Source organism: Cyphomyrmex costatus, unplaced genomic scaffold (assembly GCF_001594065.2).
Source record: "Cyphomyrmex costatus isolate MS0001 unplaced genomic scaffold, Ccosl1.0 scaffold265, whole genome shotgun sequence".
Classification (NCBI taxonomy): domain Eukaryota; kingdom Metazoa; phylum Arthropoda; class Insecta; order Hymenoptera; family Formicidae; genus Cyphomyrmex; species Cyphomyrmex costatus.
Window position 1 is genome coordinate 113039 of NW_017276747.1, and position 18048 is coordinate 131086.

Here is an 18048-nt window from a genome sequence, read left to right on the forward strand (position 1 = left end):
CCCCCCCCAACATACCTATCCTGATTTTCCTCTTTTATGAAACGATACTTTTATATTGAAAATCAGTCAATTAGCTTTCCTAGTCGCAAAGATATCGCAATTTCTCTGTTTCACCCCCTATTTTGGGGGGGCGCTTTCACCCCCTAAAAACGTTTTACCGCCGATAAGAAAAAATACGTGTCCCTTAGTTTTTCGTGTACTACAACATATCCCAATTGCAGAAAAATCGGCGTATGACACTTGGGTAGTGTTACTTGTTAGATGATAGATATGAGAAATTTTATTTACATTATATCAGGATTGCGCACCTGTGTTTTTAAACACATAATAATGAAAAGTACACACACACGCGCGCGCGTACACATGGAAAGGAAGAGTGAAATTATGTATTCGTATATTCTGCACTATCCTAATAAAATATTCCAAATTCAAAAATATTTCAAAAATACTCTACTGAAAAAGATTGCTAATTTTAATACGTGTTCCTTTTCTACCAATACGGCGAAATGTTTTACAGTAAACACACTACAAAATTATTTTATGTAAAGTAAATGAGTTATTTTACGAATTACAAGTTGTTTCTTAGGGGAGGTGTAAGTGTAAAATACTGCATTTCGTGATAAATTAGCTGCTCGAATTCAACTTCAGTAACAGTTTTTATTGCGTTCTCTGATATTTTTTCGATCCCTTGGTCACTTCTTTTTTGCATTTTCAAAGCTACGTGGGGATTAAATTGCAGTTCATTTGAGTTGCTCCTAAAAGCAGTTCATATCATGCAATTATCTCACAGTCACACTATCGATTGATTATAAATATCTAAATTAAGATATATATATATATGTATATATATATATATATATATCAAACCGAATGAGACAATGCCACAACGGCCTAAATTGGATCACGGGTGCTTCTAAATAATTGTGCGTGAATTTATATACTAGATACGAATTGTAATTCTTCGATTGTGCGCTGAAATTTTTTAGCAACACTAATGCGTTTCGTAGTATATAAATTCACACATAATTATTTAGAAGCACTCGTGATCCGCAGCTTAGGCCGTTTTGTGACATTTTATCTCATTCGGTTCGAAATTTAACGGCCTAATAAGAATTGATATTGTAAGATATATATATATATATATATATATATATATATATATATATGTGTGTACATAATATGTTCAACACATGGGATTTGTGGAGTGTAAGTTATCGAAGTATTATTGTAATCGTTAACGGAAATAATGTGCTCAGGTTGTTGCAACTTTTGTGAAATTACTGCGCGCGAAGCTCCGCTTTCGTCAACAGATTTTTTAAATCGTTTCATCAGATTTTGATCTGCGTCGCTGAATACACACTTTTTTTTTCTTGATAAATACGATTTGCTTTGCAAATCTTTTATGCTGAAATTTTCTTTATTTTTCCTGTGTGATAATAAAATATCGACTTAAATAAAAGAGTGTATATGTGCGTGAGTGTGTGTGTGTGCGTATAGTAATTATCTATGTGTATTGTGTACAAATATATATATATGTAATTATTCATATGCAAATTAATTATTAATTAATGTTACATTTTGTAATCTTTATCAATGATCTTTTTCATATTCGAGATAAACTCTTCATCATCGTTTTCTGTATCCTCTACAAAAACTATGTTCGGCTGCATTTTCGTTAAATTGTTTCTATATATGCAACCTGAACTTATTTCTCCTGTACAAAAATAAATTGGTATCTCGCAAAATCTTAATAATACAATAAGAATGTGCATGTATAATTTTTAATAGCTACTGCAATATATAATAATGATAATTTTACCTGTCATAGTGAGTGAAATATTTTTATAATCAATAATATTATTTTCATTATTCCTTTCCTCGTTACTTTTTGCTTTTGTTGTAAGAAGTTGATGTATTTTATTATATGAATGATTGTTATTACTTGAAAATTGCGGAATCAAGAATTTTTTATTTATTTGTGTATCACTTTTATTCATGGTTTAATAAAAAGCTAGATATTTCTGTATGAAATTTAAAAAATGCAGTTTCCGCCACTTGTAAGAAAAATTATTCTTCTAAAAATTGAAAATAGATATATAAAACAAAAATGATCATAGTTATAAAAATAAATAACAATTAATGAAATAATATCTTTCAGTTGTATAAAATTTTTTTCTTAACTTCCATAGAATAATAAGAAATTTTGTCTAGTCCTTTTTAAATCCTACGAATTTATAAGTTTTATATAAGTTTTATTTTATATTACATGAAAATCGTTTTATTAATTATTTAAATTATTTATGTATTGTAATAATTTACATGATATATTTAATTAATGTAAATATACTTAAATATTATAATGATTTAAATAAATTTATAATTAAATATGTAATTAATAACATTTAAATAAGAGTTAAAAAATCAAAACATATTATAAAATACTTTTTTTCTTATACGATATGAATCCTAAAAAAATTCAGTTTTATATTGCATAATATTGTTTAATTAATAACAGCTTTAAACAAAATTTAAATATATATTATTCTAATTAATAATTTATATAAAAAGATTCAAATCAATTCAAATATATTATTACTACCATAAAATTTCATCATTATTCGAATATAAAAAGTAAAAAATTGATAAAAATGTTATAAAAGTTCAATAATTTACATTACTAAGCGCTCTGTGATTGATGCAGATGTAGAATTTATAAAAAATTCTTTTTTTTCTCAAATAGATTCTGACAATTTCCATAAAGACAGGTAAAAGCAGGTCCGTAAAGTATCATATCATAACCTATATAAAGATCCAGCGGTATGTTAAATATCGAATGATTCCAAATGATTCAAATTCGAAAATAGATTGTCAGCTATTGGACGCGTTCAGCGGACTCAACTGTTGAATCCACTGAATGTACCCATTGGCAGCATTGAAAATTAGGACCTGCGCACAATGGAAAAACATAATCTAGCATGGCCTTTAAGTTAGGTTAGGATCAAGAAATACGCACAGCAAAAGTACAGTTCAGTACAGTTTCGTATTTGTGTATGTCATGTTATAACCTAGGTAACTTCCAAATCGTTATCTTTTCTTCTTACAGAAATAGTAAAGTCAAACAAAACGGAATAGTGTTTATGAGAATTCGCGATAGCTTCGGAGGACCATGCAACTCGTGACAGCAATGAGCGCTAAGTTACCGGGGATCCTGCGACAGTGCAATGCGAGCACGCGCTTATTCCGCGGAAACCGGTCGGCTTCGGATTATCGTACATTACTGCCGATTTACGCCAGATTGACACGAACAGAGCACTCAGGTTATAGATCAGGATTACTTAGAAGTACCCGAATTCACCCCGCAGTGACATCGGTGAGATTTTTCACGACGAAAAGATACTCCGATCGAGACCCTCCGAGGTATAAATTAAAGAATTTATTTTAGAATAAAAAAACAAAAATTATTTAATAAGGTTCTCGAAATTCAACAAAGGTAATTATTTAGAATACTCCCCCCCCCCCCACATAAAATTTTAATAAAAATACACTCATTCATCTCAAAATGAAAGAATCTGGCAAAAAAATGCGACGATTGGTCTTGTGAACCGAGATATTAAGCATTAAAGTTCAAGATTTAGAATTTAAGATGTCTGTCAACCCAACTAAATGGTCATATTCAGCAAACTCAACTCAACTGGGATACGTTCACGAATTATGCTCAGATAACTCTGGTGCATTTTTGCTATAATATATATGTAATGTAAACTATAGCCTACAGTTATCTAGGCACAATTCCTGAACGTAGTCCTGTGCAAAGCTGATCTGTGAATGCTTGCCACTATTGGTTAGTGATCTAAAAGAATTATGGTAATTCTACAATGTGCTCTTTGTTTCCTGTTTCTTACTGTTTGTCTCTTGGCTTTTGGTCAAAAAGACAAGAATAAATAAGGCTAATTTTACAATGTGCTTTTTGTTTCTTGCTGTTTGCCTCTTGCCTTCTTGATCAAAAAGCTAAGAGACAAACAGCAAGGAACAGGAAATAAAGAGCACATTGTAGAATTACTATAATTCTTTTAGATCACTAAAAATATAAAAACGCTACTTTAAAAACATAAATCCATTGCTTTAAAAACACATTGCTAATGCAAAAAATTTGTGTGTATAAAACAATGAATTTTTGTTTTTATAACAGTGAATTGTGTTTTTAAAGCAGTGTTTCATGTTTTTAAAGCATTAAATTTATATTAATTTTTAAAGTAGTGAATTTGTGTTTGTAAAGTCATGAATATTATATAATATATTTTTTTTGTGTAATTAGAGAATATTTATTTTTAGGAATGCAATAAGTTAGACTGAGAGACAGCTGTAGTTTGTTTCACTCTAACTTATTGCATTATTTCAAAACTAGTTCAGAATTCTTCGAAAAAGAACCGATCTTACGTATATATAGCATTGTAACAAGTCAGGATAACACATATCTTAACCTCTAAAATTTTGAACTTTAACGCTATATCTCTGTTCACGAGGCCGACCGCCGCATTCAATTTCTTGCCAGATTCTTTCATTTTGAATAAAAACACGTCGAATGAGTGTATTTTTATTAAGATATTTTATTAAGATTTTATATTAAGATGTTTAATGTAAAATTGTTCGGGGATATGAATGCATATTTTGTACTTATTGCACTTTGTTGATTTTACTTTAAATTTTAATTTTCTGAAAGCCATAGATAAATATTATTTTAAAATAAATAATAAATAATATTAATATTTGGGCAATGAGAGCATCAATACAGTATGTGAATGCACTCCCATTACTGCACTATATTGATGCTCTCATTGCCTATATATTAATATTATTTATTATTTATTTTAAAACAATATTGATCTATGGCTTCCAGAAAATTAAAATTTAAAGTAAAATCAACAAAGTGCAATAAGCCAGACATAAAATTCAACATTTTTTTGAAAAAAAAAACAAAGTTTATTAAAACTGATAAGAGAACAGGGCTACGAGCCATAGATTCATTAAAATCTTTAATTTTATTAATTCTAATATATTGCGAAGAATATCACGTAATGTTGGCGTTTCGTCCCGGCTTCCAATACTGGACTCATCAGTAAGGTATTGTAATGGAAGCCTACCTTAGACGCCGGTGTAAGTTATTAAATCGAGATTCTATATAAAGAGATATACGCGTGACTCAGCACTTGCGAGAATTTGCGAATATCAATAGACCTCTGATGGCGGGTCGACGTAGTAATATTCTTCGCAATATTAATCTAAAGTCATTATAAACGTGGAAATGGCATTGTAAGAGTCAAACGAAAAGAAAATTAACAACAAATTAATACATATATTCTAAAATGAACTTATAAAATTTACATAAATGTAACGATTAAAAAAACAGATGTTAATTATATTACTAGTTTCGACCACCAAATCTGGTCCTCTTCAGATGAAACACTTAACGTTGAAATGTACATAATTATGGACAAACATCAATACAAAAGAAAATCTTGTGCATAGTTAAATATATAACTGAGAAGTTAATCTAAAGTACTATATGTATTCCCCTCCCATCCCCCTCACATTGCGCGCCGAACAATCGTCGGTCTTAAAACGCAACTCATCTATCTGAAAAATCCCCCCAAATTGCGCGCCGAACTATCGTCGGTCTTGAAACGCAACTCATAATCATCTGAAATAACGTCCCCTTAATCAAATTGTAATACTAAACGCATCATTTTGCCCGCGTAATTTTAAATTTTTTAATTGTAATAAGGCTCAATGGATTTAAAACTGATAAGAGAACAGGGCAAATATTAGCCCTAAAATATTCTTCGCAATATATTAGAATTAATGAAATTAAAGATTTTAATGAATCTATGGCTCGTAGCCCTGTTCTCTTATCAGTTTTAAATCCATTGAGCCTTATTACAATTAAAAAATTTAAAATCACGCGGGCGAAATGATGCGTTTAGTATTACAATTTGATTAAGGGGACGTTATTTCAGATGATTATGAGTTGCGTTTCAAGACCGACGATAGTTCGGCGCGCAATTTAGGGGGATTTTTCAGATAGATGAGTTGCGTTTTAAGACCGACGATTGTTCGGCGCGCAATGTGAGGGGGGTGGGAGGGGAATACATATAGTACTTTAGATTAATATTGCGAAGAATATTACTACGTCGACCCGCCATCAGAGGTCTATTGATATTCGCAAATTCTCGCAAGTGCTGAGACACGCGTATATCTCTTTATATAGAATCTCGATTTAATAACTTACACCGGCGTCTAAGGTAGGCTTCCATTACAATACCTTACTGATGAGTCCAGTATTGGAAGCCGGGACGAAACGCCAACATTACGTGATATTCTTCGCAATATATTAGAATTAATAAAATTAAAGATTTTAATGAATCTATGGCTCGTAGCCCTGTTCTCTTAAAAGTTTATTAATTTGGAGAAAGTATTGTAATTTTTTAAATACAAATTACAATATTTCCTTTAAACGTTTCTCAAACACTGCAAATAGTTGCATACAATCAAAAATCATAGTGCCTAGTCATACAAGATATAAAAAGTGTGTATACTGATACCTTTGGCTGTCTGTCATTTATTTTCAATCAATTTAGATTAAACAATTGAGAAACATAGGGTTGCGTTCAGGAATTACTAGGTAACTTTAGGCTATAGTTACCTAGTAATTCCTGAACGTACCCCAGAGTGAGGCATTTAAAACAGGGGGTCAATCACGTAACTTTTTCTCTAGGGCGGAAACGTGAAAAGTGAAAACTTTTATGAATGTATGTATGAACATATACACACATACATGCAAAAAATTTTCACTTTTCACGTTTCCGCCCTAGGGGAAAAAGTACGTGATTGACTCCCTGGTCATCTAAATAACTCACTTGTTTTTAATGATACGAAAAAATGTTTTTAGATGAAACTGTTTCGATTTTTGAGGGAGGCGTGTTTTGGTCACGTTTTTTATCTAGATAGAAATACTAAAAAGATATGAAGGTCACTTCCATTTTCTAAAATAGAATTATATGAATTTTTTAATATGAATCCTTTAATAATTTTGTACATAAAAGTATAAAGGTACACATATATATATATATATATATATATATATATATATATAATATGAGAAAAAGCTGCTCGTATTCAAGTAAACTATTGGTTTTTTGATATCTGTACCTTCATACTTTTACATACAAAATTGTTAAAAGAATCACATTATATATAAAAAAAAAATCACGTAACTCCATTTAAAAAAGTGGAGGTGATCTTTATATCTTTTGGATGTCTTCATCTAGACAAAGAACTGTGACCAAAATACGTCCTCCTCGAAATTATTCCACTTTCATCTAAAACATTTTTTCATATCGTCAAGCAAGTTATTTAGGTGACTTGTTTTAGATACTTCACCCTATATATTGGCTCCTCTTTTGCAAGTAAATTTAAAAAGAAAGCGGACAGAAGGGAACAATACTAGTCGTAATATAATACACTTTTTATCAGTTAATTTACTTACATGAAGAATAATGTTTTTGATCGTTACTTGATCTTTCTACATATAATAAAATAAAAAAACATTCTACATATAATTTATTACGTTTTTTTATTGGTATCACTTAAAATTACTATGAAGAAGTTAGCTATAAAAAAATTACTTTATCAATTATCAAACTAACTTAACTACATAAAGATCATCAAAACGTTACAATTTAGAAATATTTTTTTTATACATTTTATGGAATAAAATGAAATTTTATTTTATATGTGTGTATATATATAAGGTTTTTTGATATCTGTACCTTCATACTTTTACATACAAAATTGTTAAAAGAATCACATTATATATAAAAAAAAAATCACGTAACTCCATTTAAAAAAGTGGAGGTGATCTTTATATCTTTTGGATGTCTTCATCTAGACAAAGAACTGTGACCAAAATACGTCCTCCTCGAAATTATTCCACTTTCATCTAAAACATTTTTTCATATCGTCAAGCAAGTTATTTAGGTGACTTGTTTTAGATACTTCACCCTATATATTGGCTCCTCTTTTGCAAGTAAATTTAAAAAGAAAGCGGACAGAAGGGAACAATACTAGTCGTAATATAATACACTTTTTATCAGTTAATTTACTTACATGAAGAATAATGTTTTTGATCGTTACTTGATCTTTCTACATATAATAAAATAAAAAAACATTCTACATATAATTTATTACGTTTTTTTATTGGTATCACTTAAAATTACTATGAAGAAGTTAGCTATAAAAAAATTACTTTATCAATTATCAAACTAACTTAACTACATAAAGATCATCAAAACGTTACAATTTAGAAATATTTTTTTTATACATTTTATGGAATAAAATGAAATTTGATTTTATATGTGTGTATATATATATATATATATATATATCAACATATATATATATATATATACATGTTAAAAATTTTATTGATATTTTTTTATTAATCAATAATTTTCTGTCAAGTTAAAAAATAATTTTTTTCAATTATGTTAAGAAACAATATCTTATAAATGTATTAATTCCAATATATGTTTAAAATATTGTATCTAATTTCTGATAAAGTATAGGTTTTTGTTTTTGTCATGTTGTTTAGTGATGGCAATGGAGAACAATCTGGAGATTATCCTGCTTCACTGCCTGCAACTGTAGTGGTGCCTGAAGTATGGCCTCACGTACCAGTCATTGCTATCAATAGAAATCCAGTATTTCCTAGATTTATTAAATTAATTGAGATTAGTAATCCAATTCTAATCGATTTAATACGTAGAAAGATAAAGCTAAATCAGCCTTATGTAGGAGTTTTCTTGAAGAAATCCGAAGAGTAAGTTCTTTCAAATTATTCTCTAGCGTTAATTTATACTGACGTAAATAATGCCCTAAAATTAATAATTATGTGAATGGTATATGTAGCGTATAAATAATTTCTATTCTAATATGTCATTTATTTCTACAGAAATGAAGCTGATGTCGTTCAAAGTTTAGATGATATTTATCCGATTGGAACTTTTGCTCAAGTACATGAAGTGCAAGACTTAGGAAATCGGTTAAGATTAGTGGTTATGGCACATAGAAGAATCAAGATTGTTAATCAAATTTTTGAGGATGCCAATCCAAAAGTAGAACACGGTACGAAATGTATTTAATTATTGCATTTTCATGTTGTTAATATAAAGTCACATTTTACAGAAATCTAATGTTCTGTCAATTGACAAAAATTTTCTTGTTTAACTTGACATGGCCCTGTTCTTGGATTATTCTGTTTAAATATTATCCTGCCTACTTTATACAGAGATGAAACTGACATTTCCACTATTAAATACCACAATTACCGTTCCTGCAGACGACACAATGACCAGTAACAAGATTAACCGGAGATCATTGCGTAAAAAAGAGAATAGACTTGTAGAACGAACTGAGAAAATAGAAAAAGTCAATGAAACAAGCTCTACGAAAATAAAACCGTTGGCACTGGAGAAGAATACGGAAAAACCATTAGTTTCATCAATTCCTCAATCTGATAGTCAACCTATATTAATGGTGGAAGTTGTAAATGTCACACATGAAAAGTTTAAACAAACTGAGGAGATTAAGGTAATATACAAAATAATATTAAAAAATTTCGTAATATTATATGTGAAAATAGTTCCATTTTTATATTTTGTTTAAATTAATTGATGAAAGCAAATTAAATAAATATTAAATATTCAGATTTTATACAGGCGCATTATAAGATATAATAGTATTAAAAATCAAAATTGAAAAGAATGTTTACTGAAGTTTATCTTGTCTTATTTCTTCTATATTTTCTTTTTATTTTCATAAAAAAGGTTTTTGCCTCGTAAAAATTGGTTATTTTAAAGATAAGTTAATTTTAAATGTATCTTATTATGTAGTGTTACTACAATATTAAAAATTGTATTATCAGAAATATTTTTTAAACAGGCATTGACGCAAGAACTCATTAAAACAATCCGAGACATAATTAGCATGAATCCTTTGTATCGCGAATCTTTACAACAAATGCTACATCAGGGACAAAGAGTTGTAGATAATCCTGTTTATCTTAGTGATTTAGGCGCTGCCTTAACTGGAGCAGATGCACAGGAATTGCAACAAGTTTTAGAAGAAATGGATGTGAGTACATTGTTGTTATTATAGCATATGTATAAAATTTCCATATTGTTTATATAGAAAATATAAAAAAAAATATATATATATAATACTTTATTCGTAGATTCTAAAAAGATTGAGATTGTCACTTGCACTTTTGAAAAAAGAATATGAATTAAGTAAGTTACAACAGAAAATTGGTAAAGAGGTTGAGGAGAAAGTAAAACAACAACATAGAAAATACATTCTTCATGAACAATTAAAAGTTATTAAGAAAGAATTAGGGTTGGAAAAGGATGATAAAGATGCGATAGAAGAAAAATATAGAGAAAGAATAAGACAAAAGACAGTGCCTAAACCAGTTATGGACGTGTTGGAAGAGGAATTGAATAAACTTTCTTTTTTAGAAAGTCATAGTAGTGAATTTAAGTGTGTATTCAATATAATAAATATGTATATTATATATATTTGTTGATGATTTATACAAACTTTACATGAATTTTGCGTTTCTTAGTGTTACAAGAAATTATCTCGATTGGCTTACGTCTATGCCATGGGGTGTGACAAGTACAGAGAACTTAAATCTTCAAGATGCCGTGAAAATTTTGGATGAGGATCACTATGGAATGGATGATATAAAGAAAAGAATACTTGGTACACAAATGCATTTATATACATGTCTATTTATGTATTATTTAAGTATAGTATGTTTTTTTTATTGTACATTATACTTTTAATTATTATAGAATTTATTGCTGTTAGTCAATTGAAGGGCAGTACTCAAGGAAAAATATTATGTTTCTATGGGCCTCCGGGAGTTGGCAAGACCTCGATAGCTAAGTCAATTGCTCGTGCTTTGAATAGAGAATATTTTAGGTTTAGTGTCGGCGGAATGACGGACGTGGCAGAGATTAAAGGACATAGGAGAACATATGTGGGAGCCATGCCAGGCAAAGTCATTCAATGCTTGAAAAAGACCAAAACTGAGAATCCATTGATTTTGATAGATGAAGTCGACAAGATTGGCAAGTATGTAATCTGTATAAACATAAAAAAAAATAGATATTTTCTTAAGATAGAAAATATCTCCAAAATATTTATAAACATTTATTTGAATAATTTAAAATTTTTTCACATTTTTATATTTTTGATAAATGATTTCTACATCATTTATAACATTACATTGTAGAGGACACCAAGGAGATCCGGCATCTGCTCTCCTTGAAATGCTCGATCCAGAACAGAATGCAAACTTCCTGGATCACTATTTAGATGTTTCAGTAGATTTATCGAAAGTACTATTTATTTGCACAGCAAATGTAACAGACACTATTCCGGAACCTTTAAGAGATCGTATGGAGATGATAGACATGTCCGGTTACGTTGCTGAAGAAAAACTTGCTATCGCGAAACAATACTTAGTTCCACAAGCTAGAAATGAATCTGGTCTCAGCAAAGAACAAATCAACATACAAGACAATGCACTCACGGCATTAATCAAATCTTATTGTCGAGAATCAGGAGTGAGAAGTTTACAGAAACATATAGAAAAAGTGCACAGGAAAGTGGCATTTAAAGTTGTCAAGAAGGAAGTCGAGACAGTCGATATTACTACGGACAACTTGCAAGACTTTGTGGGCAAGCCTGTGTTCACGCATGACAGGATGTACGAAACAACGCCTCCTGGAGTTGTGATGGGATTAGCGTGGACTGCCATGGGCGGGTCCACATTATTCATCGAAAGTACCATCAGAAAACCAACGGGAGGTAAAAAAGCTGAGGGTACATTCGAAGTCACTGGTCATCTGGGTGATGTAATGAAGGAGTCTATACATATCGCCATGACTGTAGCAAGGAATTATTTGAAACAGGAGGATCCTTCGAATACATTTCTGTATGATTCTCACTTGCATATACATGTGCCTGAAGGTGCAACCCCAAAAGACGGCCCTAGCGCAGGAGTGACGATTGCTACTGCATTGTTATCCTTAGCTAAAAATCAAGCTATCAGGCAAGATGTTGCAATGACAGGCGAATTGAGTCTTATGGGCAAGGTTCTTCCTGTTGGTGGTATCAAAGAGAAAGTTATTGCAGTAAGTATAAACATAATATTGTATATTAAGACTCCTAAATATTTAGCCAAGAACTCCGCGTTGATGGTGGCGACACCGAATTAGTCGGCAACTTGACAAAACTAGTAGTTACACACACAAATACAAGCCCATGTCCGTATGCTCATTTTCGGACCGAAGGCGAACACATGGACGTGCTTGTGTATGTGTTGTTATAGCACCTTGCCACGGTAAAAGGTTAAACTAATAGGTATGAAAAATTATGTTTTGACAATGAAATTTTGTGTTGCTTGCCATTTCCATATTTATATGCTTAATTGTGAAAATATGACTTATCTCGTATTTATGAAAGTCTTAAAAATGGGCAGACACTACATTTATTTTGAAATTTTGTACGTAAAAGCATATTTTTCACTCGTTTCGACAGCTGTTAAACCGTGTTTTCTGCCGAATATAGGCTCACTTTATGTTTTTATCTTTTACTAACTATCAAGTGAGGAAAGTATAGTTTCTGCCCATTCTTACAAATGTTAAGTGATCTCGTCATTACGATTTATCCAAATTGTCTTTATTGAAATAATCTCTTTGTTCTATATACAGTTTCAAGGTACAAAATTAATAAACTATTTTTAGGCGAAGCGAGTCGATGTTAAATGCATAATTTTACCTGAAGAAAACAAGAAAGATTTCAACGATCTACCTAAATATATCACAGATGGCCTAGAAGTGCATTTTGTCTCGACGTTTAACGATGTTTATCGTATATGTTTCACAGAAACAAATGAAACCGATTCTCTTCGATCTGCTAAGCCATTCACTGATCATACTTCATCCGCACAACCAACATTTGGATAAAATAATATACAAGACGGATCATTCCGAATCAGACGTAGATATGTTTGTATGAACTTTTTTTTTTACCATGTTCAATACTATCACTTCTCATAGTATTGATTTTCTGAATCTTTTGTATATAGCTAGTATTCTAAATACTATATACTAAATATTTAATATGTATATATACACATCATATACTAAATTACTATGTTACTGATAAAACATCCCATTTCGCATTTTATTTCTTGTATATATTTTTAATAATTGAAAAGGCAATTTATATATTATGTAACGAAGATATCTAAATAAAAATAATTTACTTTTTTATTCAAAAGATTTTTTTTTTATTACATATCTCGTAAATATCTAAAATAATTTTATTCCTAATTATTCGATTCATATTTAATAAATACTGGAAATTTTCTATTTGTAACACAAATGTAATTGAATAACTGATAAAGTAATTATTTTGGAGCAGTTACTTTAAGAACAGTGTGTGTACATATAATTATATAAGAGAAAAAAAAGAAAATTATATTTAAAAAGAAAACTGTTCACCTGTTGTTATGTTAAAAGATTCTATTATATTATTTTGTAAGAATATTCGTTATATTTTTAACATTATTATAATGCAATATGCAATTGGAATTGCAAATATATGTATATATAAATAAAATATCTCATTAATTTTTCTCGGATTGCTGGTATCTTTTCTTGTTAGAAGTTTAATTTTTTTCTTTGACAATTTATATCTAATCTGTGTATAATAAGTATGAAATATTTGTCTATTTTGAAGAAAAAATGTATATATGCTAATCCATTACACTTCCATTAACATTAAACATGTAAATTTGTGATAGTACTTTTCTATATGACATGTGAAACTGTATTGTATAAACAAAAATCTTGATTACAATAAAATATTAAAATAATATAAACCTTTGCCTTTGCAATCTTTAAAAGTTAATGACTCTAAATATTAATAAAACGAGCATCTTTCAGCTGATTACTGTCAAATTTTGAGCGGATTTCATTGAGAAGTTTTATTTCTGTAGACGATTAAAGCGAACAACATTTGTATTTTCTGTAAAATGAAAAAAAACGAGTTTCGTACAGTGATCAAACATCTACATATGAAAGGCTTAACGCCAAAAGAAATTCGGTCAAAGCCATTGGATAATCTTCATAGCACATCTGCACCAGCGTTTGCGACTGTATACAATTGGGTGAATGAATTTAAACGTGGTCGTACATCCACATGTGATGCACCTCGTTCGGGACGTCCAATTGAGGCTGCTACGCCAGAAATCATCGATAAAATCCACGATATTGTTTTAACTGATCGACGAGTGAAAGTGCGTAAGCTTGTTGAGGCCACAGGCATATCACATGGCACAGTGATTTCAATTTTGCACGAATAATTGGGTATGAAAAAGCTATCGGCAAGATGGGTGTTGCGTTTGCTCACTGTGGACCATAAGCGCGATCGTGTGACGATTTCAAAATAATGTTTGGAGATGTTTCAACGTAATCCAGATGAATTTCTGCGTCCATGGATCCATTACTTCACACCCGAAACGAAGAAACAATTAAAACAATGGACTTTACCAGGTGAACCAGCTCCGAAGAAGGCGAAGACCGTGAAGTCGGCCGGAAAGGTGATGGCCACTGGCCATCATTGGGATGCACGCGGTATAATTCATATCGATTATCTTCCGTCGAAGCAAACGATTATTGGCGATTATTACGCAGCCTTATTGGGCCGTTTCAACAACATTTTAAAGAAAAAACGTCTCCATTTGGCGAAGAAGAAAGTGCTCTTCCATCAAAACAATGCATGGGTTCACACGTGCCCGGCACCGCACATAATGTATACTGATGTATACTATAAATTTTTAGAATAGTAGTATTAATATATTTATTATTTTTAGTATTGGCAGTGAGCATCGAAACTGCTACAGACTCGAAATAGTCGTTAATTGATTTTGATTATTCAAACAAAGCGCCGCACACAATTTTCAACTGAAAATTGTATTTTGTTTGGCTGACTATAGGGTATATAGATCAAAGGTACTGACACAGAATAAAACTACTGTTCTTACTTATACTGTGACAGAGATTATTTTCCAATCACGAATTCGAATTACGGGAAGGAGACTTATCTTTGAAATATTACACATTACAATCTAAGAGAATGGCCTTAATAAAAATCAGACAGAGTTTTTACATCACGCCTATGCGAATATTTTAAATAATTTTAAGAGATGAGTTATAGATATCATATAAAAACATTTTTTAATTTTTTATATTTTTTATTGTTTTTTAATTCATTAGTTCACAGTATTGATTTTATTTAATTTATGTAATTGCATTTTTATCTAAATTTATTTTCAATATTATGTTATTTAATTTTTATATTGTTGAGATTTAACAATACAAAATCTCTCAGTGCCTGTTTCTTTGTCAGTTCTTACTTATTAATAATGACCTAAAACGCACAAAGCTTTGTCACACAAGGCTTTGTTAGTCGCTGTTTCGACTTCATTATATTGTTATAATGTACAGCGATCATACGCAAATTTTGTTCTTATGTAAATTATTTTAAAATTGGTCTCAGTAATTTGCACAACGGATATAACTTTGTTACGTCTTACATTAATTTTGTAATTGAGAATTATTTGGTCACAATAAGTAATTTTCAATTTTTAACTATATTATATTGTTAATATTAACACAATTAATTCAATCTTTCTACCTCACAATATTTTACTATTATTGAATATATGACAATAATGCAACGCCTTCGGATTTAGTAATTGGAATACGTTTGCCCATAACCAAGTCTCCCCAACATTTATTGACCTTATTTGAGAATTTTATGCTAAAGATTGACTTGAATTAAGTCGAAACGTTCGTATCAATTTATGTAATATGTTAGTATAAAATATTGTTTAATATTTCATGCAAATTGTTAACTTACGAATTCACTCACTTGCCTATTTTATTAATATTTAGAATCATTAATTATTTAATTTTGAGAGTTTGATAATTTATTTATATTTCAAAACTTAACCTTTAGAATTTTAATGTTAAACAGTAATCAATAAATAGTAAATATAATAAAAAATAAAATAAATGAAAACAAATTGAAATGTAAATTTTACTTTAAGATAATTAAGATAATAAAAAGTTAAGGATTAAGCAATAAATTAAAACATATAAATTAAATAATTTATTATTTTTAAATACAATTTAAGTGTTATAGATTTAACTAATATCCTTAAAATAAATTAATATGTAGAGAAATTAAAGATTATATTACATATAGCGCTGAGATAAAGATATTTTAAGCAATAACTGGCAATAGAATACAGAAGAGGATAAGAAACAGCAGAATTAGAGAGATATGCAAACATACAGGACAATAGTAAAATGAATGAGATCTAAGAGAAGAGAATGGAGAGTTGGATGGAGGTCATAGGAAGGATGGAGGACAGATTAGCAAGGTCAGGATAACAATGACTTAAAAGCCAAATATCCAAAATTCACAAGACCTTCGAATCGCTGACCAAAGTTGAACATCATCATCCTAGAGCAAGTAGAGGCACAAGTGACAGACAGGACATAGTCCTAACTTAGGAGAAAGAAGAAGAAAGATTATATTAAAGTTTTTAGTCAATTAAATATTCACAATATTATATTTATCCTAGTTCTAATATTAAGATTAAAAAATAAATTAATAAAGGATAATATAAGGATTAAGGCTTATTGATAGATGTATTAAAAAAAGTTACATTTTATATAATTGTTATCCATAAGTGATAAATATAATTAAATATAAATAGAATTAGATGATAGAATTTTACATTTATGTTAAGTTGGTATATCCATCTTGCTAAGTCTGATTATGAAGTCACACAGCCTCATTTGTACTTGAATTTCCACCGGATTATTTGTTACATAGAATCCTGGCACTCCAGCCTTCTCCAATATACTTTGCTGGTCAGCTACTTTTTGATCTAACTGCAATACCAATTTCATGTCCATTTGCTTCAATTCCTCCTTGTGCTTCTTGTACAGTGCGACTTTTGTCAAGGTCAGCTTGTCATCTGTCATTATTGCTGATAACACTTCTTGGAACTCAATCTTTTGTTGATTCAAAAGCTGGAGTCGCTGTTGGAAGAGATGCTTCTCAGTGACGTGCTGTATTTCCATCAAACCTTTCACTATCTCAAAAATAGTATCGTTTAGCAATGAGTTTGCTAAACCGGACAACAATTCGTAAGGTAATCGCATCTGATACTTTGGCGGTAATTCTCCAGCCATATGTTGCAACTGTTCCATCAAGAAGTACAATTTCGTTTGTAGATCTTGAGGAGTAGGGTTGACGGCATCCATACTTTTCTTTGAGAAAAAATAATTATTACACAGAATACAGTACCATTCTTCGATTTTGATGAAGGTAATTATACAGAATACCCCCTCCACCTCCGATTTCGATAAAATAGGGCCATTCGACGCGTTTTTGCATAAAACGAAAGAATTTTGCAGAAATAAGTGTCGCTCTGCCCTACGAACCAAGATATTTAATGTTAAAGTTGACGACTATTCAGGTTAGAAAATCTATCATACTTAATGGACAGAGGTCTGCCCCGACAGTACCATCATGGTATATATTCTTATACCATGAGTACCATGATGTAAGAATATAAGGTGTTTCAATGCGCATTGTAGGCGGGGCCGAAATTTGAGCAGCCAATAAAAATTTAGCCCCAAATTCAGCGCGAAATTTAAATCAAGTATTATACATGATGTGAATAAAAGCTTAAAAAATATATAAAGTTTTCATAATAGTGAATAATAATAATAACAGTTTGCTTCTTTCAGGGCAAATATGTTCATGTAGTAATTTGAAATTGAAGTTAAATACACATACGTACTGCTATAAAAAACCGTAATTGTACAACAAACTGTT

General features: G+C 30.2%; 2 protein-coding genes and 1 pseudogene across 3 annotated transcripts; 2 read left to right on the forward strand and 1 right to left on the reverse strand.

The window, feature by feature from the left end:
• Positions 1-3119: 3119 nt before the first annotated feature.
• On the forward strand, positions 3120-13138 carry Lon (lon protease homolog, mitochondrial). The gene is made up of 10 exons (XM_018540736.1): positions 3120-3417; positions 8648-8875; positions 9008-9180; positions 9344-9645; positions 9997-10188; positions 10289-10593; positions 10679-10818; positions 10911-11193; positions 11354-12257; positions 12870-13138. The coding sequence occupies exons 1-10, from the start codon at positions 3167-3169 to the stop codon at positions 13089-13091; spliced, it is 3000 nt and encodes a 999-aa protein (XP_018396238.1). The 5' UTR covers positions 3120-3166; the 3' UTR covers positions 13092-13138.
• Positions 13139-14164: 1026 nt separating this feature from the next.
• Positions 14165-14610, forward strand: LOC108774609 (putative uncharacterized protein FLJ37770; annotated as a pseudogene).
• Positions 14611-16406: 1796 nt separating this feature from the next.
• Positions 16407-17577, reverse strand: gdl (gonadal protein gdl). Of its 2 annotated transcripts, none has more exons than XM_018540752.1 (2): positions 16940-17577; positions 16407-16703 (listed from the first exon to the last, which is right to left on the reverse strand). In XM_018540752.1, exon 1 carries the CDS (start codon positions 17469-17471, stop codon positions 16947-16949), a length of 525 nt encoding a protein of 174 aa, XP_018396254.1. In that variant the 5' UTR covers positions 17472-17577; the 3' UTR covers positions 16407-16703; positions 16940-16946. The 2 variants fall into 2 exon arrangements, with proteins under 2 accessions (XP_018396254.1, XP_018396253.1); XM_018540751.1 differs by having other exon boundaries at positions 16407-16707.
• Between the last annotated feature and the right edge of the window lie 471 nt (positions 17578-18048).